Below are 27063 nucleotides of genomic sequence, written 5' to 3'. Positions count from 1 at the left end.
CTGCGACTCAATATGCATCATGATACATATCATGTTGGGCTGCTTGTGTGATGCGTAATATGACTTGGTACCGCTGGCTCTGCCTCACCTTTCTCTTCCTGGGGATGGGGTCCTCGAAGAGGAAGTGTGTGGTCACGGACTCTTCGATGTTGTCGTCGGACTGGCAGGACAGCAGAAAGCTCTTGTTGGTGTCGGCGGGGAGCGGCGGGGAGGGGGTGGAGGGGACCGATTGGTCGCTGGCATCCCAGCTCCAGTTCCCACTGGTTGAGCTGCTGTAGCTGGCAGACAGGGCCTCCTTCCACCCTCGACTGCAGGGATCTGGAAGTGTTCACACTTCTACTATTAACAACTTTTTTATTCAATGCTGCAGAATGATTTGCTTTAATAAATCTGAATTTGAGAATCTACAGTACCCAGAACTGATTCAGATCAAATCACTAAATGATTTTAGAAATCGCACTGTTCCAAATTACGCAGCAAGCAAATAATGATTCTCCATATTCTGCTGTTTAATTCAGGTTTAAACATACCATGCTTTCTACTTGTTATAATAACGGTATACATCAAGAACCTACATGTACTGTAGGGCTGTGTGTGTTTCACTCTGTAAACACCTAGTCATCCTCACTCATTGAATAAGTACAGTACTCTATGAATGTTGATGGATTTTATTTATTTTTTAAGTCTACATAGACTGTAAACAAGGTTCGCCCATCACACAATACTAACTACCTGTACCAAGAATGCATACGGAAAACTAGTTCAGAAAAGGACGCTGATTACTGATGTCTTATCAACACTTTCATTGCTTAAGGTAACATCTTTACATACTAAGAATTGTTATTTTTTTTCAGAACTTGAAAGACTGACTGGCTACCCACTAATCCTCCTAATCTGCCCTCTATACAGTACAGTTGGGGTTCTGAATCATGTTACCTGCACCTGGGGTCCCAGAGGGGGGGCTGAGTACCAGCGGACTGGTGGAGAGGGTGGTGAGGACTGTAGCTGCCATCACCTCCAAGTCTACATGACCCAACGGCCTCCTGCAACAAGGACACAAACAAACACAAACCTCTTAGGTAACGGACCTCATCAGAAATGCAGACCACTTCACTGCAGTGGAAAGTACCACTCAGCATGCTTCCCCCAAGAGGAAAGAAAGGCGGCTTTAGTGTGACGAGAGATATCGGGTCCTATCATTCACAAAGCATTAACTCATAAGTTATTTAACATCAACGTTTTAATGGACTAAATAAAAGTTTGTTATGCACAAAGCTGCTCTAGAATATTGTGGCATATTTAAAAAGTCTGGAAAAGCTGTATGCATACAGAAAAAAAAAATCCACCAAAAAACATTCTTTAACAACCCGCTGTTTCAAAGTGCACTGAGCCCATACCCCCTGTGCCCATGTGTGTTGGGTTTTAAATCACTTTGTCTGTCTAACCTCTCAGCACAGTCTAAACAAGAGGGCGTGAGTCCAGAGTGTGACACAGCCCCTATTTATACGCAGGAGGGTTAAGAACAAAGGTCACCCGAAAGGGCTGAAGAGACTTGGAGAAGCCAACAGCAGACAAGTGCCAGAGTCTCACACTGCCATGTCTAATCAATGCCAAACTCAAGTCCCATAGCTACACTGATACTATGGCATCCTGGGTAATTCAAGCACTCTCCAGAAGTCTGGCTGAAAGCAGGGTTTTAATAATAAAGCTAAAACATGTTTTGAAGAAGTGAGCTAGAAAGACAGATACACTCACAGCAGGAAGGTCCTTAGCATTGTCAAAAGCAGTAGTATTTACTTACTTGTACCAAAAAGAAAAGCAACAACAAGATAAAAAATGGTTTGCTTCAAGATATAAAACCAACTTCTTTAACTACATTTCAGAGCTCGAATGTCTGTCTAATATAAGTCTGTGGTAATGGTGGCATAAATTGGCACACAGTCTGTTTCCAACGCAAACATTGCTCGCGATCTTTCATCAGTTTGATTTGGAATGACCCCAAAGCTAAAATCCACCACAGCGAGAGTTTCTTTCAGCATACTGCAAGCAGAACTTTCGGTATTTCAGCCAATAAGGCAAATTCAGGGAGATAAAGAGAACAACCAAAGTGTATCACCCTTCAACACTGAGCACAGTTCAACACCCTTCAACACTGAACACAGTTCAACACCCTTCAACACTGAGCACAGTTCAACACCCTTCAACACTGAGCACAGTTCAACACCCTTCAACACTGAGCACAGTTCAACACCCTTCAACACTGAACACAGTTCAACACCCTTCAACACTGAGCACAGTTCAACACCCTTCAACACTGAGCACAGTTCAACACTGAGCACAGTTCAACACTGAGCACAGTTCAACACCCTTCAACACTGAGCACAGTTCAACACTGAGCACAGTTCAACACTGAGCACAGTTCAACACCCTTCAACACTGAGCACAGTTCAACACCCTTCAACACTGAACACAGTTCAACACCCTTCAACACTGAGCACAGTTCAACACCCTTCAACACTGAGCACAGTTCAACACCCTTCAACACTGAACACAGTTCAACATTGCACACAGTTCAACACTGAGCACAGTTCAACATTGAGCACAGTTCAACACTGAGCACAGTTCAACACTGAGCACAGTTCAACACTGAGCACAGTTCAACATTGAGCACAGTTCAACACTGAGCACAGTTCAACATTGAACACAGTTCAACACTGAGCACAGTTCAACACTGAGCACAGTTCAACACCCTTCAACACTGAACACAGTTCAACACCCTTCAACACTGAACACAGTTCAACACCCTTCAACACTGAACACAGTTCAACACCCTTCAACACTGAGCACAGTTCAACACCCTTCAACACTGAGCACAGTTCAACACCCTTCAACATTGAACACATTTCAACAAAGGAGTAAAATAGCAGCTTTGTTTTGGGAAAAATGGTAATTGTTGTAGAAAAGTTCATTTGACAGTTGCCGTTAATGGGTTAAATTCACCACTTTGATTTGCTTTTCATTTTAATCACAGTTGTTGACCCCTGTTTTACTCACCACAAGTGCTGTAGTCTGCACAATTTTACAAATGGTTAATTTCAGGATATGCATAGCAACATATTTCTAACAATGGGGATGAGGTCAGTATAAATTAAAGGAGCACATAGCAATGTTTTGAGCATTTTATTTAAATTTGGCCAAGCAGCTATGGCTATTTAAAAAATTATATATTAAAAAAAAATAATAATAAAAATAAATAAATAAATAAAATAAATAAAATAAATAAAATAAATAAAATAAATAAAATAAATAAAATAAATAATAATAATAATAATAATAAACAAGTGTTACAGAGTTATGAAAAACAATATCTATAACCGTGGGTGTGTCTCTTCAGCGTATGTTGTGTGATTTCACTGTGCTCATACAACATAAATGTACAGCAGGATTTACCACTGTTAACCATAGTTTCTGTATGTGCCAGAACTTTACTTTGCAATGCTTTCACTACAATACTGTACTGCAGTCAACTTTCATCAGAGTTTAACTGTGCAACGCCAGGGAGAAGCTGTTTATTGATATAAACAATTCAGCTGTTTAATTAAAATGTGTGGTTTCAATGCTTTTCTTTGGTAGCAAGCCCACTTTGTTTCTAAAGGAACTTCAGCACCATGCACTGAAGACTGAGGGATGTTTTTAATACATGTGCTCTGAAAAATAAATGCTTCACAAAGCCATCTTTAACTCTTCAGTGGGACAGAATCCACAATTATTAAATTAGAGCACAAATCCTGGCCTGGACTAGATCAAACTGGACCATTACTTAGTATTATATCTATGGCAACGGCACGGGCCCTCAATTAGAATGTGAAGTCTAATATAATGTTATGGGTAGTGCTGATTACACTGTACTTTAATTCAGCCCTATTGGCTTGGGTAAGACTGCAATTTAGTTGTTTCCATTCCATGTCTGTTTCATCCTCTGAAAATCTGGGACGTTCTCCAGTGGCTTCTTATACGTTTTCGGTGGCGAGTACCTCCCTTATAAAAGTAATAAAGCATACTGAAAGCATGGTAAAGCATAGGGAAGCATATTAATACACATGGCAAAGCAGGGTAAACTATGGAAAAAACATGGTCAAATTGCACAACTGCAATGAAAAAATACCAAGGTAAACCTAAATGTAATGTATGCTCGATTGTGGTTTGTTTGCTTTACCTTATGTGTGCTTTGCCATGCTTTCCTACGCCACGCACTAAAATAATCTGTGACTTTAAGAATTTGTTTTGCAGCTCCTCCATCCCCCACCCACAGACTCTGTGCTGAAACATAACCAGAACAAACTGGTTTAGGCAGCAAGCAAGGCCAAGCAGAGTATCTGGCAGAGTTTAGACTCTGCCGAAAGCTTTTTTTTTATCTGGGTCAACTTCCAAATATCGCAAAACCATTTTCATTTTTTTTTTTTCTGAAGAGGTTTGTTGTAATAAATTAAAATGACAATTTGCCAAGCGGAGTTATACTAATCTGCCAATAAGGGCAGTCTCCCATAAAAGACAGGCTGACAAGCCACTTAGAAAAAAACTTCTAATTTTATTTTATTAGGATAATAGATGCAGTACCGCAATGACTTTGAAAAATAAGTAGCAAATTCGAACTGGAAAACCTCTCAAGATTGTGTCAAGAGCCCAACAGCACTGGGGAAATGTTTTTATTTTCCTGAGCTTATTATGGCCATGAAATGTTTGCACTGCTATGTATATTTAGAGCAGGGCAGGGGGCATTTAGAGAAAGGCAGGAACTGAGGCGATCCATAACGAGCAGAGCACAGGGACTGCTCCTTGCCAGAACAATTCAGAGAGATCTAGCTGGTCATGAGGGGTGTGTGTGTGTGTGTGTGTGTGTGTGTGTGTGCGTGTGTGTACATGTGTGTGTGTGTACGTGTGTGTGTGTGTACATGTGTGTCTACGTGTACATGTGTGTGTGTACGTGTGCACATGTGTGTGTGTGCGTGCGTGCGTACGTGTGTGTGTGTGTGCGTGCGTGTGTGTGTGTACATGTGTGCGTACGTGTGTGCGTGTACGTGTGCGCGCGGGGCGTGTGCGTGCGTGTGTGTGTACGTGTGTGTGTGTGCGTGCGTGTGTGTGTACGTGTGTGTGCGTGCGTGCGTGCGTGCGTGCGTGCGTGCGTGTGTGTGTGTGTGTGTGCGTGCGTGTGCGTGCATGTGCGTACGTGTGTGTGCGTGCGTGCGTGCGTGCGTGCGTGTTCTTTAGCTGGGCAACCTTGAATTTGAGAAAGGCTGGAAAAACCCCACATGCAACTGACTTCAAGTGCAGTGCCAGTACAGTCATGCGGTACAATTGCAACACCAAGTGGTCCATTGGAGTTTCCAAGTGAAACTTTTCCAGTCTTATTGATCAGTCGATATTTCCATTACAACCTGGATTAAATCTAAATGACAACATCTCTATAGCCATGTGTTTGTCCAAAGAGGCATGCTTACAACGGCACTATATCCCTGCTATTTCTATTAGCTGCACAAGTGAATATTTCACTCCTGATAAAATGCAGTACTGCCTTAAAAAATAATCTTCATTTTGCAACTTTGTTTTGAGTTTAGCGGTGCAAAGCATGTCCCTGTTGTCTGGCAGGGGTATTGTATTGTATTGTATTGTATTGTATTGTATTGTATTGTATTGTACTGCATGCTATCATTGTTAAACCTATGGCATTTGAAAAGCATTTTGCCCTTGTTGCATGATCTAGCCTGCTACACAGTTTTTGCTTTCTCGGATATGTAAATCTGTTATTGTGCATTATACTGTGCTTTAGATAAACAGTACATATTATATTATATTATAAGGGGAGGTAATACAGACAACATACAGTACAGTAACTGTACTCCATTTAAATATTTAAGCCATGTTCTTTACAAGTAAGTGTATAATGTGCAGGGAAGGGCTATAAGTGAAGCTGGAGAAAGGGGAATGAAGAATGCATGCAAAGTTGTGGGAGACCCTCTATTTACAAAGGGATCGTTTGCAGAGCAGAGGTTGGTGCAAGCACAGAACCGTTTCTGCAGCCCCCGTGCCTGCAAGTGTCAACTGATAGCTGGTTTAAATAAACAGCCTAGCAGAAATGGGTTGATCAAATGTCAGCCTTCCAATTGGATGGAACAGGGCCAGCAGCTTTAATACAGGCAGAATAACAAGCAAAAACTTTGGCACAGAGCTAGCATTAACTCCTACGGACTAGCAGGCTGCCAATTAGCCTGGGGAAAACAAGAGATGATACAGTACTCGACCTGTGGGATTAATAGTGAGCCTGTTGAACACACTGTTTACAATAACACACCTGAACTACTGTACTGGACAATTGATGTGATTGGTGTAGTTTAGCAAGACCCTTAAAAAGTGTTTCATGAGCTTGTCTACAGAATGATTTTTCTCACTTTTATCATACAGATTTCAGATTTTACTATCCTTTACTATCTTGTGCTATGCTATTATACTGCAGTAAACTTTTATAAGGGGCGCAATGTTCAAAAGAAAATGGTTTCATACAGTCGAGTGACTACAGACAAGTGAGGTTGATATTGTTACCTTCAACAGTCTTGTAAAACCATTTGCCTGGACATGGATTTAACATCCTGCAGTCAATTGCTAATGCCATTTGAAAGTGCGTTTAAATTACCAGATTCTGCAGAGTCAAAACCCCGGTTTGAACGATCACCCCCCCACCCCCTAAACTTTCATCACTGAAATTTTCACCATTCATTTCCAGTTTTTACTCACCATGCACAAATAATGCCCGAGGGGAAATATCGTGACTTAAGTGAAAAAACTGCCTAGAAGTAGTTGCTCTGTGCATTAATGATTCAGACAATTGCATCATCAATGATGAAGGTTCAGATGACGAGGACCAGATGATACAGACTCCGCAGTCTGATTGATTACGCTTTCCTGTTACGCTACAATCCATATTTTTAACTTGTAATTTTTTTTAGACACTGCAAGAGCTTGTAACTCACGAACTTCAGTGACGGCACAAATTATAAATATATTACATTAAAAAATGAATACAATAAAACCAGCAAAATTTGCTGGAGACAACCAAAGTCAGCCTTGTATTTTAAGGGCGTTGCTACAATAGGTCACTTTTTTGTATTTTTTTTTTTCAGTACTTAAAAACATCAAGTCAGCTAATAATGTTGTTGCATCCTGCCAGTTAAAAATAATAACAGTTTCTTTATGTATTTTAGGAAGTAGACTTCAGTATGAAAAATTGCTGAAATACCAAAACATGCAACACAGACAACAATCAGGTTTGCTGGTCTTTCTAATTGTTTCGTATTTTAATAACAAACCCCATATTGCAAGAATGACCTTTTATACAACTCCTTTCTTACACATTGAAAACCTTATAACAACTTCCATTGAAGCAGATTTCTCATTATTCACAAGATACAATACCCTCCAGCAGGTAATACTGTCCCTCTCATAATAAAACCAGCTAACTGCAACACTGTAATCAACCACAACAGTTGCCCCTGTCACTTAATAATGCCTTTCAATCACAGACATTAAAAGCATGTCTGCTGAAATACATCAACACCCCCTCCTGGGCAGTGAAAGTGGAAAATTCCTCCAACGCTGGCTGCTATCTTTTTGATGTTTATTCAGTTGAATATTAAGTCTGCTGTGTTTAACCTTCAGGAAGCAGACATGCACTTGATCAATATTCTGTTCGGAAACATTTCAGTCATAAAGTAGCCGTTTAACAGATGTGTGGGATCGTACAAACTGGTGTATAGATGATCTCTTATATAAAGTCATCTACTGTATTAAGAATACCTGTTGATAATCCTGACTTGCAGAGAGACAGACAGCACTTCATGTATCTCTTTAGTGTTGTGCTGCGTTGTGTTAAAAGCTCCTTCTCTTAATTGTATTAAAACCCAGAGATTCAAAAAGCCTTTCGGAAGTTACTTAAATTATTACTTTTGAATGTATTTGAGAAAGTGCCAGAAAACATATTTGTTCTCTTTCTCAGATGTCATGACCCACCTTGTTTACAGTACTTTACAGTAACCATTTTCCACAGAAATAATCTTGATAGTCAACCTTTCAACAAAAGTGATGGAACAAGGATGGGTTGTGTTGCTCTACAAAATGTTTATCAGTAACTTTGGACTTTTATTAAGCCAATTAAGCCTGGTTTAGTGGATGCTGAGACTTAAAATGATATTCTTGCATTTGCAGTTTCTTTAAAAAGGTAAACAGGTTTACTACTGTACCAGGTGTTATCAATTTTTTGGTTTATTTAAATCTCTTTTTCAAGGGAGACCTGGTCAAGAAGGTGGAATATAAACAAATTTGACCTAAAAAAAAATTGTGTTTGAATTCTAAAAGGTATCAAAACAGAAAGCTTCAGTTCTTTCTCAAGTTTATTCCAAGACCACAGAGCTAGAAAACAGAATGCCTTTTTTTCCCCAAATGAAGTACAAACCCGAAGAACTGACAAACTAAGAACAGTCTGAGACGTACTACTAGAGTTAGTTAATCATTGATTTAGATAATTTGGTGTTTTGCCAAGGACAACTTGTGTTTCACTCTTCATGAAGATAAAGAAGTCAGACCAGCTAATCTATATAAATCACAATGATGAACAGAATAACCCAGGCTGGTTATAAACCTATTATAAACCAATGGAGGGATGCCTTTTGTTGTGCATGACCACATTTCCAGAAGTTTTTTCGATCCAGCCTGACGATACAGCTCCCTCTCAACCAGATCCTGAACAAACTGTCCTTTTCAAATCTGCATTGTTCAACATAAATTGATCCACATGAACAATGCAAGCATATGAACAAGAAGCTCAAAACTAACTTAACCTAATAGACAATACAATAAAAAACAGAGTTCATCAGAAATGCTGGTAATATTTATTACAATTTAAAATGCATACCAGTCCCACTACACATTTTTGCACAGCAGCATATAAAATCCATGGATCACTGGAAACAGTACTTTCAACAAACTCAGAATGTTGTGTCTTCACCTGTGTCAAAATAAAGTCTGTAAAATGAAAAGGGGACTTGTGAGAATGTGGGTGTTCACCTTGATGATTACAACTTCAGACTCACTTCTCTGAAGGAATCCACTTTAAATGACTCTATATTTACAGATTCCAGTCCACATTATGCAAATGCTCTATGCAAGCAGCAAGATATTTCCAAACCAAAAAAGCAAACAATTGCTTTATTGACCGTCTATTAAAACTCCAAGGTTATACCGTAACTATAGAAACAGACTAACCAATAACAGGACAGTTGCTACCCAGCTACAAAGTTCAGTATGAGAGTGCTCTTAATTTTCAGCCAATAAGATGCAAGCAGAGGCATAAACAAACACACACGCGCGCGCACACACACACACACACACGCGCACACACACACACACACACACACACACACTTCCTGTGGCTGCTGTTAGTTCACGTAAACACTAGATCTAAATATAGAAAATGTCGCTGCTGGCAAAGTGCAGATCATTATTTGCATTTTGGAAGACCCACCAAAAAAAACCTCTAAATCGTTCCAATGTGATTGATGTTCGAGCTATATTATAAGCAATGTTATACTTTGAAACGCTTCTTGCATGAATAATCAACACACCACAGTATGTTTCCAGCAGGTTGATGCTGCAAGCAGTTAAGGAAATAATACAAGTCTAGCTAGAAACAGCTGCCACATCGGACTATCAAGCTTGTCAGAGAAGTTAACCCTCTATAGCACAGAAATATATTTTGTAAAAACAAAAAAATATAGTATTGTTGTATATATGTTGTATAGTATGAACTTTTATGAAAGTGGCCCCTTTTTATTACAAACATGTATGTATTGCAATATATGTTTTGCAGAAGGCAAATTCTGTATTTAAGAACGTCTAAACTTAACTTTCAGTAAGGCCCATTCCATATACTGTAATGGAACGTAAGGCAATAGCGCTCGCTGTTTGTTCAGTTGCTGTGCTGTTTCCACCGCCTTGCAGCAATATAAATCGCAAAAACCCACTTCCTTCCGTGTCACACCGATGCAACTGAAGATTGTAGTGCCCATTAAAACTAATCTTGACTGGTCAGAAATGTCATCACATTCGATCCATACAGCACAGGAACAGTGAAAGGCTGTAGCAGTAACAAGGCTCTGTAATTACGGCAATGTCATGCAATTACTGCTGTCACTTCAATTGTTGATAAGCTAAAAGGGAAATCCCGTGGTCTCTGATGGTGCGGCTCTGTATATAAACAATCACAAAAAAAAGTAACCTTCAACAGCTGAAATCTAAGTCTATGTTTTGAAAAAAAATCTCACCATAAGTGTTAAGATTTTAACCACATGCTCAAACCATATGTATCAGAGAAATTGGGGTATATTAAAAAGCATAAATATGTATTGGGGCGTTAAACAAAAGAAATATCTTAGCTAGCTCAAGACAGCAAGACAGTTTAGACTCCTCTTGTTCCCTGACAATGTCCTACAGTTATTAAAAAATGCCTTAATCCCAACCAAAAAAAACAAGATTTAAGTTCTAGCTAAATTATCCTGTTGCCTATAAAATAAGACTCCCTGGAGTTCTTCCCAAACCAAAGTAAACAAAAAGCTTCTTCAGCCCGGGGTGCAGTTGCATGAACTGAATCCTACATTCTGCGTGATGCTGCACACGCTGAACATCTGCTGCAAGAGGGAAAATAAACAGCCTCATCGTTAACCGAACGCTGGCCAAGAGCCGGCCTTGATTTCAGACAAATAAAACATTACTTGGGTTAAGATAAGCATAGATGACCATGCTTCTAGGGGGTGGATGACATGAGCTGAACGAGTGGAAAATGCTCTGCTTCTCATACAGGCTTTCTGGGCTCAGTGGCTCTGCTGATCTTTTCAGTGCTGCCTTGCATTCTACAGCAGGATGCTAGAGTACAGTAAGCTCCCAGCCCAAGCTCACTGCTCGAGGGTGCTTCCCTCCAGTCCTCAGATCCATCGACAGGCCAGGTTTTTGTTCTCTCCAGACCGCACACAAAATCGTTGTACTTTGTTTTACACTGTATAGATGTGTCGATTAGAACCTACAGCTATGGCCAGAATGGTTAGAATTTTATGACTGAGACAATTAAACAAAATGTATATATTTAATATATTATTCAAAATCTTTCATTTGACTTTATGTAGCAAAATTAGTTAATTCTATAGGGTGATGCAAAACCTTTGGTCATAGCTGTACTTGAACAGGAGTTATACTTAGCATTACTTTCACTGTACAGCTGTACACTGCAGGAATAGTTTATAATATGAAGGATCATTTAGTAAATGGTTTAGAGACCATTTTAAGACGAGGAAGTGTGTAATAATGTGATTATTATTATTATTATTATTATTATTATTATTATTATTATTATTATTATTATTATTATTATTATATAAATTGTTATTATAATTGTGATAATATTGTTGAATTATTATTTCTAGGATGTAGGGTGAGAATGGAGAAAGCAGCTGTCCGTATCCCTGTTTGTGTGCAGGAATCACTCTCAGAAAACAGACCGGACATTTAGAAACCAGGGGAACAACGCCTCCAAACATTCCAGTGGTATTTTATTTCTAGAAATGTGGCCAGCTTTCTCAAAGTATGCAATTACCCTGAACAGTAAACACAGACGTACATCATTTATGTAACACAGCTTTTATCTGGCCCAAACTGGAAATCGATACCCAGTTTTAGCAAGGCAGCACACATTAGAGACAGTGCAAACATAAACATTAAACACAGAACAAACTACCATAGTATAAAGTGGTGTAAACAAATATAAAAATGTGGGCTAACCAATTAACTACTTCGTATGTCACATTTACTTGGGACCAGGCTAGTAGATATTTTGATATATAAGAGACATAAGGATTCTGTGGGGCTTTCTTTACACTACAGCAGGTTAGCAGGAAGGAACAATGAATTGGCAACAAAATATACAAAAATAAATGATACCAAAATTTATTTTTAAAGTTTACTTGTTAATTCACTGCAGAGTTCATGGGCTACCCTTAATTAGCATGGTACCATTTTCACCGCCCCTTGTCATTTCTAATGAGGTTTTCTTCAAACAAAACAGGAAGGCAATAAGCAAAGCAAGTTCATTTGAATTGACTTATTTTAATCCCAACCAGTATTATTTATAATAGTCATATTAATAACAATGACTACTCCTGGATGATTTCACCCAACAGGGGCACATTCTAAACCATGACAGAGATTAGGAGTAGCTAACAAGGTGCAGTATTGTGCACAGATTTGTCACATAACCTCATTAATGATAAAGTGTCCCTCACTCACAGTCATATTAGTGAGCATCATGCCATCAGTGCATAAACTGTAGTACACTGGGTTTATTTCAAGGAAACTGATTCATCTCGAAACTAAAAACATTCCATACAATATTTCAATTTCAACATGTGGCATGCAGAATGACTTCTGCAACAGACTGCTCGGAGTAACTTTGTTTTCCTGGCACAAGTAATGTTAGTGTGCCATCAATGAAGCTGCTTACAGTAATGGATTCATCAATATAACTCATTTAGAATGGCTCTAAAGTAAATAGAACACTAAACTAAATAAACGGTATTTCCCTGTATCAAGGCAAGTCCAAGTCCATGATGACGAAGCCATACCAATAATGTAGACGATAATTACACTAGAGATCCAATAACTAACCCTGGTCAAGTATCCATACAAAAAATGATGTAATAGAAGTTTGCTCCATTCCTGATTTTAGTACGAGTTTAATCACACACCTGAGCTTGTTACCGATACACTGTGGCTAATCAAGCTGAGCAGGGTGAAACTGCAATGCAAAAGGAGTCTTGCTTCTACCCCTGAATTAACCTTTTAAACAGGGTTGTGAAACTGAATCCAATGTTAAAGCATAGCAAAGTAAACACACATTGAATACACAAAGCATAGAACGCCATGGTAAAGCAAACAATGGTATACCGTGGTGAAAACCATGATAATGTATGGTAAATGTATAGCACAAGCATGGGAAAAGCATGACAAACGTTATGTGAAAAGTGTGGCAAAATTACCATTAAAAGACAATTATGTACCACTGAAATAAATAAAAGGAACAGATAATTCCGCAGCATGAGCGACAGCCACACTGTGGGTGAGCAAACATTTATTTAACCTTGTGCTTGAACCCAGCTTAATAATAAAAAAGGCTTACAAATAAAAGCTGTTTCAAACAGCAATACAACAGTTGAAATAAATGATGCCTGCATTAGGAGTTTGATACAGCATTCAAATGCTTTACCTGTGGCTTGAGTCTTAATGAGTGGTGAAGAAAGTTACCATGTGCAAAAAAAAACACAAAAATTCCACTATTGTTCTCAGACAAAAAGTACCTTTTATTTTCTAAGCCGATACAACAATAGAATACAAGATCGCACACCTAAAAACTGCATAGCAAAGTATCTGTTTTTGTGTGTGTGTGCTGTTTTCCTTTCCCAAGCCTACAGTATGTGAAATGGAGTCAACACCAAGGAGATTCCTCATGACTGACTGGAAACACGCCAGATAAACAGAAACACTGCTTCAGACCAACAGAAATGACATCTCATTGCACTTTGAAATGGAGACCGGCGAGGCAGAACACGCCAAGCTTTTCAAAAACCATCAACCCTATTGTAATCAATGCAATGCACCCTCTAATCAATGCATAAATAGATTACTGTTAAAAATCAATATACATTTCATTTTGCATTGTACTTTCAGTGTACTCAAACAGTAATATATAGATTTTTTTAACGCGTCACTGAAACCTTAAAACTATGCAACACTGGTATAATAATCCTGTTAATCTACTTCGAATACTATTAGTGTTTATACAGTAGTAATGCTAAAGAATTATCTCATAGAGCCATTTAAGGTTCATCCAGAGTATTTATTATAGCCTCAGAGCCATAACAACCAGCTCTATCCAGGGTACACACATTAACGCTTTCTGCTCTGCTAATGGTGAATGATAGGGTAACACAGTCCATTTACACTGGCTGATAGTTAGAGTGGAAAGGTTTATTTGAAGTGTGGTTAGGCAGAGGCAGGAGCCGTCTAACTCGAAGCCCATTAATCAGGCACTCCAGAGTATTGCAGGGGAGTACAGTACTTCCAAGGTCCCAGGACCAGAGGAAGAAGATGTGGTCAGACTGCAGTAAATATCGGATGAACCCGGTAATTTATCTTAAACACAGCAATGCGAGATGAGCAAGATTACTGCAAAATTCATTAAGTCCAATAAAGGCAAGTTGAAAGTAAATACAAAATGACACACAAAACAATACAACATCCTACTGGGGGTCGAGCAGTAAAGTTCAGTTGAATATATTGTTGGACCTTCTTATACCTTGGAGGGGCATTTCAGTTCCTGCATCTGTATGATATTATATTACACTGCCAACATTTTGTTCAGCATTAAAATCATTTATGTCCTACTAAACCATGCTTGATCATAGTGATCTATTCCAGACTACTGTTTCTGTTGTATTATCCCTCAGGTCTCGCAACAGTGACCCCTACTGGTAGAAGAATGTCTAGAACAGGGGTCGCCAACCCTGGTCCTGGAGAGCTACTGTGGCTGCTGGTTTTCATTTCAACCAATCTCTCAGTTACTTAATTGAACCAATTACTGGCTTAATTAGTCAAGATTAACAGGTGTTCCAGATCTTTAGCCACTGATGATGTAAAGACACCTATAAAGCCTGCTGGACAGGGGTTCTCCAGGACCACCTGGTCTAGAGAGACCACTACCCCAAGCAGGCAACATTTAGGTATAACGCCTATAGAATCCGGGTTTGTTTCCTGAGGGTTTTTAATTATTTAACCCTGCTATCTTTTCTGATTGCTTCAGACTCCTAATTTGGAATCCAGGCAAGGAAATAAGAAGGTGTATAGAATAAATGTCATACAAAGATGTGTGTTTAACTGCTGTTAAATGGGAGCCTTGTTATACCTGAACTACCACTTTCCAAATCTGCACTGGCCTGACCCCTTTAAAACAGATAATTATCAGGAAAACAGCAGGCCTGATAGCTAGACAGCATGTTAGTGTTTGCATCTACAGTATGTCAAAATAGTGTCAGGTGAAGAACTGAAGTCCTGATTGGGCAGGCTAGCTGGGATGCTGCTTAGCTGCACACTAGGAATCAAATGGTTGTTTTTTGTTGAGCTTTGAATCCACCTAGTCCATATCCATTGCTTGTTGGTATACCTGCTGATTCCAAGATGAATGGACTGTGGGCAGCACTCCCACTCGCACACAGCAAGAACGTTACTCACCTAGACATTACAATGTATAATATCTATTTCCTGTGGAATTTTCTTTATTAGTTCATAATATTGCAAAATTAAATCCCCCAGCTGTCGTTGCTAGTGTATACAAATAAATAAATAAATCAATAAATCAATAAATAATGATGAGATTCAGCTGGACAGAACAATAGGGTTTGGAAATGTGTTGTTGCTATGCAACTAAAGTCCTACAAGAAGTAACAGCTCTGCTATGTTACAGTCATAACAGTAATTATGAGAGATTATGTAAGCACATTACTCCGGTTACAGCACTCATAAAACACACTGTGGTGTTATGTAAGATGTTTCCTTTTTCATACACCATTTTTTTTCTCCCTTACAATGGCATCATGCCAGTGTCAGGGATCTACACTCTGGAAGGTATGATGTGCTGAGACACAGCAGAAACCCTCCTGGGAAGATTCAATCAAACCAGAGTCAGGATATAATCTCCTGCAGGTTTCAACAAGAAAATCACAGAGCCTCAATGAAGTTTACCACGCTTTTACTTTGCATGTAACATATTCAATCAGGGTTAATGGCAGTTTCCACTGCGCTTTACCATACTAACCTGTGGTTTACCATGCCTTTACCGTTCTTTACCACACTTTCCAATGCTTGTACCATGATATACCACACTGTGGAAATACACCAAATGAAAAACCCTCTACATCCAGTAGAGACCTAGAAATGCTTGTATCAGAAACCCCAAGCTAATGCCAGCATCCCTGATAATCGGGTAGACCCAGACTCCTCTTGAAAACTGTTTAGCCTATAGCTCCTTTTGAGAGCATAGCCTTATAGGGAGAATAGGCTGTAACCATACTGTATTTACTTATTTAAACTCCATGAATGTAGCTGGGAGGTGTTTTCAATATTAGTTTTCACTTGTACCAGTTAACAAATTAGACACTGACCAGAAGTACAGTATGGCATGCACAGCACCATCACACTTAAAGAATGTATTTTATAGTTAGTCCCAACAGAGGCATGTCGGTAACATCTGAGAATTGCTAATGCACCACTGAAGAATGACTCACTTTAAAGTTTAAAGTCGCATTTTTTAATTATACAGTATGCTTTTTTCCCCCCGGTACAGAACCAGGAACAAAAATGTATTTTATACTTCAGAAGAAAAGTTACTGGCACTTAGAACTAAATTATATAACATATCACTTTATTTAATATTTATTGACCCGATTTTCCCATGAACTCCTACTTTTCAAAGGTGACTTTTTGCATCATACTTTTACAGTAAGGAATTACAGCTTATAATATCTAACAATGTGCATCCTTGTTGAATTAAACAGGTATAGTAGAAGTACAGTCTAATTATATTTATCACACAGTCTGAGACCATCAAAAGCCCTGATAATAGCCTTACAGACTCAGAGCATTTTTCAAACACACCACCTCAATAACATGCCTGCAGGACAGTGCCTAAGACCTGCTCACCTACACTTGCTGTAACACACTGTCAGCAAGGAGCGGGGAAACCACGGGCCGCCAGGACGGCACTGACTCAATGTGTTCAGGAGAGGTACTTTATTTAAATTCCTCAAGAATGAGCTGCTCCGATTCATTCAGGCAGGGAAATGGAAATCTGTAGCCACTTCTGCTCTCCAGGATGGCCCCTAGTGCCTTTTGAGTCAATGAAACAGGTAGCAAGTGTGCAAACAGAAGAGTTCCACCTTGCTGTGCACACATAAAAGATTGACTTGCTGATAAAGGGCTGCCAGACCAGATATATATAATAATAATAGACAGGTTGAAATCTACATGTTGCAGGTGCTTACGTTTCACTCCGCAAGAGAAAGCTTGTAGAAGGCTGGTTCAAAAGCCCACCTCACTGCAGACAGCATGTATAAACAAAATCTAAAAGTGTAAACGATCACTATCATGGGCACTCATGCAAGTCCTCCAGCGGCTATAAGTAACTCACATTCAAAAAAAAAAACAAAAAAAAAAACATTCAGGGTGGACTGTGAGCTTGTTTACACTGCAACTCAAAGCCTAATATTCCTGAACCCTTAAAAGAAGCAGCCGCCGGTTTACGTTTCCTTGAGCTCCGTGCAATGTGCGCAGGATGCTGTGCAGGGTTTGCCCCGTTTCTCGTTCTGGTAATGGATATAGGAATAAAATAATACAAACTTGGCTGCGCATAGGGGCCCTGAACACCTTGAAGCAAACACGTGAAAAGGAATAAAAACAACATCTTTAGGAAGGAGCACTTGAATCAACGTTATTCTTGGTAGTTTTATACAGCTACAATGATTTAATCCACGCTGACAAATTGCTTGGAGTTCTTTTAAAAACAAAAAACGTCACACCTCACACTTGAGCAAAAGCTTGCATATTCTGAATCTGCTCACTTTTAAAGAGCAATGCACCCACAGTAAACAAACATCATCTTCACATAGGAAGCTTTTTAACCCATAAACCCATTTTGAAAAGATCAGCTCAATATACATGCTGTGTACGATGTGATCACGGCAACATTTAAAATAAAGACACCCCCCCCCCCCCCCCGTATATTTGCTTCCTTACTGAATGTTACCCATGCCTATATTATACATTAAACAAATCAATCGTAACAATACTGTTTTTAGAATGCATCCTATGCTTTTCAATGGCACAGACAAGTACAATCAGGTTTCCCATGGTGGCTGGCAACACACATGCAGATATGGTATTGGAATGAATTACCTTTCAAATAGCTGACTCCTGCAAAACACTCCTGGGTCAACATACAGCTCTGCAGTTCTGAAGCGACCTGTCTGTCAAACAGGGCAGGTCTAGGCTTGTACATAACAAACTAATCGTTATCTAGGTGTGAGCTAACCCCCAGGAAGACTCCCCAGCATATACAGTAGGCTGTTTCAAAAATACTTACATCATTAAAAAAATAAAAAAAGTCAAATTAACTCTCAGTAGACTTTTTTTTTTTACTTTCCAAGAAAATGTGCACAATTTGAATTAGCTGAAAATAACTTTGGCCCATGACTGTACTGGGTTTACAAAAAGAAATATCAATAAATCTGGTTTCAGATTGAGCATTAATAATATCACCCCATCGTGCTGGATTCAATTTCTATCTTGGTGTCACATTTTGAAGGGCACGTCACACTTGAGGTCCACAGTAACAGAGCAGTGATCCCACACCAGCACAGAAACAGACCTAGAAGATCACTGATTGAGTAATCGATTATGGTCTGAGGAAACTGTCAGCAAGCAGCAATCCAGTAAGTGATACAAAGGATATCACAACCAAAAAAACACAGACAAAAGCGGGCCAAAAAATGGTAGTAGCAGAGAAACTGACAAATGAATACCATTTTTTTATGTCAAGACCTGGAAATAGTAAACGGTAGGGTTATTGTAATTTATGTTACAGTACACCGTCAAGTAACCAGGCTAATGGGTTACGGTGTAAACAAACAAGACCTGCAGGGTCTACCTGCTTTAAAAGTACAACTATGCTAGCTATGAACATTTGTAACATGCAAAATCCAAATGCATGCCTAACACACGTGAAACAATTTTTTTTTTTTAAATACAAAAAATTCTGCTTCATGAACTTCCTGCTACTTTATTTTTAAAACATACAGATAATCTAAGAGCTAGACCCTAAAATCCCCTTGTGGCAGTCTCATATATTCCTGGAATGCGCCCCTGCACCCAGATCTTTTACATCCTTTAAGAGTCAGCAAGAAATCAGAGTTACTACCTAGAAAAGGCTCTCGGAATCTAAGGGATAATCTGCAGTTTAATCCTAATGCAGGGTTTCCCAATTCTGGTCCTGGGGGACCCCTGAGCCTGCTGGTTTTCATTCCAACCGAGTTCTCAATTAGTCAATCAAACCCTTAATTGAACTGATAATGTGTTAATTAGACCTTTTTAACTGTGCTCTGCTCCTAAAAAGCTGCTGATTTCAAGTTACTTATAAAATTGTATAGTTAACTTGAAATCTCCACTGTTTAAAAGCTGAAAACAATTCAAAAGGTCTAATTAAGCTAATGAATAGTTAAACTAAGGGTTCAATGAAGTTATTGTGAAATGAAAACCAGCAGACACAGAGGTCCCCTAGGACCAGGGCTGCCTACCCCTAGTCTAATGGACCTATGCTTCCCCAAACACAGTTGTCAGAAATCATCAGAATTTCTTTTTAATGCAATGACTTTTAACTGGATGCTAGAACTATATAAAATAAACTAATTCACTGAAAATATGCAGAAGTTACAAATAAAAAAAATGGTCTGATGAGTCCAAAGGGCTTGGATAAGGGTTAAACCTAGCTAGGAGGCTCAATAGCTGTCATTGCAGGGGGAGCAGAATGATATGGACACTCAGTAAAAGACACTCAGACAGGGAGTGGCAAATGTGTCTGACTCAAATTGATGCAGGTTTACCAATATATTAAACAGTCATATATATATTAAAGAATGAGCTACTGTATGATTTTTCATTTTGATCCAGTTCAAAGTTTGCAGCATTTTTTTTTTTTTTTTCTAAACAGGAAATAATTTTACCTGAGCATTATTGTAATGACTTCTCTGCACCTAAACTGTTTTGTTGGAAACACTTTGCACTGGAGCAGAAGCTTTGTCGTAAAAATAAAGACTTCTGTTGCACTTGATTACATCAACCACCTATCTGGGGTTATCTCAGGATTACACCTACAAATAAATAGTTAATGCAATCCAGGTTGGTTCTCATGTACTGTAAATAGAAAAAGCAAACAATGCACATACAGAACCACTGAATATTATCTTTGCCTGATAGTTATCAAAAAGATATCCGGCATGGGTCAGTAACACACTTCAGCTGTACACAGCAAAGCTCTGTGTTACAGTATTACTCCCTCTGACACATAGCAATTTCACACAGGTTTCAACTATATATGCCTCTTTAAAATCCAACTCTAATAAAGTGCACTTTGTCAAAGCACTCCAAATGTTTTGCTCCCAAAAGCAGCCTTTTACTGCAGGTGAAGGGCAGTTATTCAACAGGCTGAAATGTGTTTAAAAGAAATCCACCAGTTATTAGAGAGAGGCGTGTTATACAGTACAAGTGGACAATATTTAAAAAGGAGCAATAACTTCTATCTCAGCTAGATAAAGCTATGCAGTTACAATCATAATGAGAAGGAAAGTTAAACTTGAAAAAGGTTAGCATGTTTGGAAACGCTGAATCAATAAACCTGCAAACCTATATATTTATATTGTCGCTTGTACTTGCTAAGGTTTTGCTGCAGTGAGATAATGCACTAACTTTTTACCTTGACTTCAAATACATCCATTTGTATTGTACTTACTGTACTTGAACAGTGTATTTTAATATGTGCTTCTTTGTGAATTTGGCACAATCAATCAATGTGTAAACAGCACAGTTTAGTTTACGGCCGTGTATTTGCACACATGGAAGCCCTAATTGTTTCAGGAGCCCTGCACTGTGCAGGACTGCTCCATAGCCATCGTTCCTAACTACAGAGTATCCCAGCCAGCCCTACCTGTGCTTGGGGACAGGGATGTAGGATGACATCTGGAGCCGGCTCTGTTCATGCACTGGGGCAGGGCTTTGTGGAAGCGGGTCTTTCTTGGTGTCCTCCAGTCGCCCCGCAGAACGTTTGTCGTCCACGTGCACACGGTCTTCTAACTTTCTGCCATTCGGAACCAGGGTGCTTTTCTGTTCCAATTCTGGAACTCCCTCTTCACTCTTGCAGTACAACGGTATCTGAAAGCACAGTGCAAGAATTGGAATACTGCATATACTTTAACATTATTACACGTTGCTCAATTTTTATTTATTACACTTAAAATAAAAAAAAAAGATGAGGTTCTATGGTCGTTTGCATAAAATAGTGAGTTGATGCTGAGTGCAAGAAATTCAGTTTGAACATCAAAATATGGATTGCCTTTACACTGGTGGAATGGAAGCTGGTTGAAGTGTTATTTACTGTATGAGCCAGCAGAAACAAACCCCTTGGCTGTTTGGGATCCCTGGGGGCCAGAGCTGAGCGACACTGATGGACAGTGGCCCTCATTGACACCGCCATGCTACAGAATACTACTTATACTGTCAACTGTGTGACTGTCAGTAGCAATTAAGTGGTCGACAGACATCTCTCAGTATACTGCTACTGGAATGGACCACTCCCCTTAGGCAAAACAACGCCAACGAGTATGGTTAGAAACAATCTATTTCTGCAGCCAGGCCTTGATTAAAGTGTACCCAAGTTGCCAAACCAAAGTACTGCACTGGCATTCCCCCCGACCCTGTATCAATTCTGTACTCTGCTGCATCTCTAACTAAATCTGATCTGCTTTATGTGGCCAGCCACCAGTGGATAGGCTCATACTAGAGGTTTACTGGCTACACAGTTCTTAGACTAGACCCTGCCCTAATACCCAAAGCAGTTAGTGTAGCAGTTACTTTGGTAGTGCTGAAATGGAGTTGTTCACAGCTGGTAACGTTCCTACTGTACAAATCTCTAATTACAAATACAGTACTACAGTCTGCTTTTAATTAAACTAGATTGACTGCCTCAATAAACAAACAAAACAAAACGCTGGGTCTGATTCTCATGTTTTTGAAACAAATGTCAAAAGATAGTTTGCTCTTCACGAACTTACTATATCAAAGATTTAATCTAAAATGAGCATTTGGCGGACAACTAAGAGGAGATTAACGTGTAAGTTACCATTATCAACTACAACAAAAAAACTGACTTCCTTATATTTATATATCAGTTAGTAAAATCTTGGTACAGTAGATCATCTGGGAGAACGGTTTTGAGTGGGCGTGTCACTGTAGCACAGTACGCACTGCTGGAGGGGAGAAAGCTTGATTTACCCGTTTTTAGATGGCCGGACACTGTAAAGAGTATAGTACTGTATAATGCGATATAGCCAAACATTATGCATCGTTTATACAGTAACAAATCCAAGCTAAGCGATTCCTCAAACCTTGTTTATTTCATTAGATTCGCGTTTAAGATTTATTAATAATAATAATAATAATAATAATAATAATAATAATAATAATAATAATAATAATATCAAGCAGAGTCTGGTACATTGATCAGGGCTCACGACCGGCTTCTTGGTGTTAATGTTAGCATATGACGTCAGGTACTGCTTAATACAGTAGCACTGCTACCAAAGAAAGGACAGAATGCTATCTTACTATTATAATAGTTACATGTAGCCTTCCCTCTGTGTGAATAGCATGACTTCGTATCCGGATATCATTTGGGAATGTTGGCTATACAGTTGTTATTCACTACAGTATCACTGTGGGGGGAGGGGTTGTTTTTTTCTTGTTAAAAGTCCCAACCTCCTTTCCTCTTTACACTAAACTTTGAACATGCATCGAGTCGCCATCTTAGCAAATAAACTTCAGCGCAATTTTTCTATTACGATAACTGTTCGCATTTAATTAAAATTAAATGTATATATCAATCGGAATTATAAGTGCGCCGGTAAGATACAGTAAAGTACTTTGTGACACAACTGACGCAACACAACTAAACACAATTAAACACAGTTTTAAGCGGGTATATTCTTTACCGTATCAACGGTCCAAGAAAATGCAGATGAAGTATCGACTTCTTACTGTGTCCCATGCATGGGCAGCTAAAATGTAACGAAGTTTGAGCAGGTCTCACCTTTTCCAAACCGGCATGAGAGTGTTTTCCATGCACTGTAGTTTTCAAATCAGACCGATTCATAACGCTCTCTTCAGTGGGGTATTCTTTCAAAGTGCCTTCGTCCAACATCAGTGCGTAGAAACTGCTTCCAGTAGAAGGGTCGTTCTTGCATGCTTGTATTATCTCAAAGACCCCTGCTGCAATAGCCTTGCCATGTGTGTCACTTGTCCCTGCTTGCAAGCTACCGGTACAGACTGAACCTGGAGCGGCGCAAACACGTATCCCCACCACAGACCTCTTAGGAAGACGCTTGGAATTCATGATCTGGTAGGCTTAGTTAAGGTGCTTCAGGCTTAATATTCTACTTAAAATATATAAAAGCAATACATTTAACAATTGCTCTATCCCCAACTTCTAAGTTAACAAGCTACTGCTTTACTTGGTTAACTAACAACTGTCTCCACTGTTCCCCCTGCAGCTGCCGGTAAGAGAAAAAATATATGTTTTGCTATTTTTTTCTTTCCCCAATAATACATGACACGCCCCCTCCCTGCGCGTGCAGCTGGGCAACATTTTAGAACCCCGCCTGCCATTCACTGTGATTGGCTAGCAAACAAATATAAACATTCCATTCTGGCTCGCGGCCAGAGCAATTAAAGATGTGATTGGTGGATAAGAGACATGTCAGTCAAGGAGTTTTTTTTTTTTTTTTTACGCACGGGGGACGGGACGTGTGTTCAGTTTGTTTGCTAGCTCGCCGGCCGGCAGTCTCTGTGCTGTTGTGCACGTCATGCAGAGCTCCCTTTAATTGAACTCTCAAAAACACTGTATCCTAATTTTGACGTCGTACATGACAAGAAGCACATTTTTAAAAGTACAGTCTTCCGTTTAACAACATTCTTGAATACAACAGGTTCTAGAACAGATGCTTCTTTATCAAGTTACAGGTAGTTAGTTGTATTGTTTAGAATAAATACCTAGGTAAAAATAATAATACATCAATAAATAAAGACGGTATTTGATCAGTTAAGGAGATTTCAGTTTTATATTTAGATATTTTAAATGCATTTGCATATTTAATTTTACACAATACACAAACCTTATCGTCTACGAATATTTACTGACTAAGGCCTAACTTTTCAAAAACAATTACTGCATCTCCTTTGCTCTTGTATAAAGCAATTAGTAGTTTCCTGTTTCCTTTAAAAAAAACAGGAACGTATGCAAAACAAAGCAAAAATGTAACGTCGCCCAAAAGCATTACATCAGAGAATGGGCGCGTTGTTTTATTCACTGTTCGCTCACCCGGTGACACTCTACGTGGTCACTGAACCGTTTGTCTCACAGCACACCTAAGGGAATGCCGGTGGGACACGGGTCTACTCGTAAATGAAACATCTTTGTGAATACTGCCTTTAATTATTCAAGGAGATTTGGGGGGGGGGGGAGTCAGAATAACTTGATGAATCATCACTTTTGAGACACCAGTAACGGACGACACTGTTGACGAGACGTTACATCTCGATGTTTTTATCCACTCTAAATATATTACATAAAAAAATCACCGTCATCTATGCAGAACCAACTGCCAAGCGTGTTATCAGTCAGACCGGCTGTCCTGGCGTATTACTCCCAACCCTACAGCAGAAAACCTGACAGTGCTACCGCTAACAGTGTCCAAAATACTGCGGTAATATTTTCTTGGTTTAATATGTATTGTTTACAGATTAGATATTTTATTTATAACTGGTATGTTGTTTTTTTTAAATACATTTGTGGACATTAAAGGCCATAACATAACTTGAGTGTGTTGGAGGATATTGCACAGTTTCACATTAGCTTCGGGGGGGGGGGGCACTCAATTTATTTCATCTCAGTTTTCAGAGATTTTGCCAGGTTAGTTGCTTCAAATTTTAGCACGCCTGTATAATCTGCATGTCTCCTCAATTACTACAAGTTAATTATTTCAAATCCCTAACCCTCGGTTTACAGAGAAAGAACACGGGTATGGTATGTCACGTTTCCTGATTACGAGACAGAAGCTTCTTCATTTCAACTTCTCAATTTGAATCCCTACCCCCTTCACTGCTACTGGGGCAAGACATCTCCTTATTCACGTTTTGTTCTGTAATTAGTGTTTTGGGTGATCAAGCTGCATTTGATACTTTTGCTACTGTATTACAAAAATGCAATTTTCGGGGGGGGGGGGGGGGGTTAATAATTCAAAGTTTGGGTTGATCAAGGGTTAGCTGTAGTATAATCTAATATAATCGTTTGATCATTGCACGGCTATTGTCTACCTGAAGACAGGTCAAGCCAGCATTGAGACGAAACAGAAAAAAGGCAGAGGAACCTCAGGGCTCAGAGAAGTTTGCTTTGATACATTTCCAAACAAATGTTTGAACCTTAGTTATTTATTAAAAAAAAAAAAAAAAAAAAGGAGCGCGCGTGAGATACAGCATCTGAGGTCACGCAAGCGAACACAACACAAAACAAAGCCCTCTTAGATAAAGAAAAAACGCTCACTCCAGCCATTATAAATTACATTATTTCGGTGCAACAAGCACACCTCTGTTCATTTTCGGGGTTATTTTCTACGGACACATGCAGAAAATACATCCAAACTTCTTTGGTTGTGCATCAGTATTGCAGGTTTTCTTTATGGACATGGCACTTTTATCAATCAAACAGCCCATGTGAAAATTAAAAAAAAAAAAACTAGTAATTTGTAGTACTGTCAAATATCGTATAGTTTCATACGGTATATATTGTAATAGTAATTCTAATAATAATAAGAAACTTTTTCAACATAACAAAGTTACTATATTCACACGGAAGAAGCAGATCTAGTTTAAAATGTGACTTTATGCATAATTTGTAATTTTAAAAAAATGATAATAGTACTCTACCTTACTGACTCCCTTAAAAGTTTAGATTTCTGAGTAGGTCGCTTCTTCCTTACAATACTGTTGCATTTTTTGTTTGTATAATATAGTAGTGTGAAACCTATTTGCACTGTAACCAGTCCACAAACTGGGCTTGAAAAAACGTTGCCAAAAACTCAACATTAAGTGGAAATCTGCTGTTTGCCTTAACATACACATGCATAGTATCTGTGAATTGGGGTTCTTCTTGTACCGCCCCCTTGCTGTCGTCACGAACTGACAAACCGCATCTTGTACCGCCCCTTTCTGTCGTCACGAACTGACAAACCGCATCTTGTACCGCCCCCTTGCTGTCGTCACGAACTGACAAACTGCAGATTAAGTCCCTCAAGTCAGCACGTAGCACACGTTCGACACACGGCTTGTGCAAAACTGCAGCTCGTGCTGTCGGTGCGTGCACAGTTGGGAGTGGACATTTTGGAAAACAATGAATCTTTCATGTCGACAACAAATAGTTTTTGCAATTTGTGTTCCTTTTTTTTTACATCTGTTACTTTGCAAAGTTTTAACACAGGTTCCAGCAAATGGAAGCAATTTTAGTATTTTCTGCCTTTGTTATACTAGCATGTAAACTAAATGCAAATGGAGATAACCACGGTATGTATATAGCTGTTAGTATTCATATATACAACTTTTATTCATTCCCGCCCTTGTATCACTTGAAAATATATGTATTTCAAATTATAAAACTGGATTCAAAACCCAAATTGACCTTCTATGTACTAATTAACTCTTTCATGCACACAGCTGTTTACATTCCCAGTCCTTTACTGCCTCATAGGAGGACACGTGAAATGGCAGTAGCGTTTAATACCATTTGTTCTGAGAACAGTGGCAAAGTAAACTTGTAAAGTTGTCTAACTGAATTACTATATATATATATATGACACCAAAGAGAAGGCAGAATAGGGTTGAAATATATGACCTCATCATAAAGATGTTGCATTATATTCAAATTCAGCTGGCATACATTTGTAAGCAGTTAATGTATTCTGCTTTTCAAATAGATACATCTCCGTGTGGAATATTCTGGAGACCTATAGTTACAAGTTTACCATTTGTGTTTGTAAACCCAGATGC

General features: G+C 39.0%; 1 protein-coding gene across 2 annotated transcripts in view; it reads right to left on the bottom strand.

The window, feature by feature from the left end:
• LOC117432202 (zinc finger protein 704-like) overlaps positions 1-23693 on the bottom strand; it is a 31056-nt gene extending 7363 nt beyond the window's left edge. Inside the window, exons 1-4 of one of the 2 annotated variants that reach the window (XM_059004125.1) lie at positions 23057-23693; positions 20900-21123; positions 937-1043; positions 89-318 (exon numbers count right to left, since the gene is read on the bottom strand). In XM_059004125.1, the coding sequence (XP_058860108.1) occupies positions 89-318; positions 937-1043; positions 20900-21123; positions 23057-23359 (864 nt within the window). In that variant the 5' untranslated portion in view covers positions 23360-23693. The remainder of the gene's footprint in view (positions 1-88; positions 319-936; positions 1044-20899; positions 21124-23056) is intronic. The other variant, XM_059004126.1, reaches the window with a different exon arrangement.
• Between the last annotated feature and the right edge of the window lie 3370 nt (positions 23694-27063).

The sequence above is a fragment of the Acipenser ruthenus genome, chromosome 29 (assembly GCF_902713425.1).
Source record: "Acipenser ruthenus chromosome 29, fAciRut3.2 maternal haplotype, whole genome shotgun sequence".
Taxonomy (NCBI): domain Eukaryota; kingdom Metazoa; phylum Chordata; class Actinopteri; order Acipenseriformes; family Acipenseridae; genus Acipenser; species Acipenser ruthenus.
Note: the sequence above shows the minus strand (reverse complement) of the source record. Positions and strands in the feature narration are given on the sequence as shown.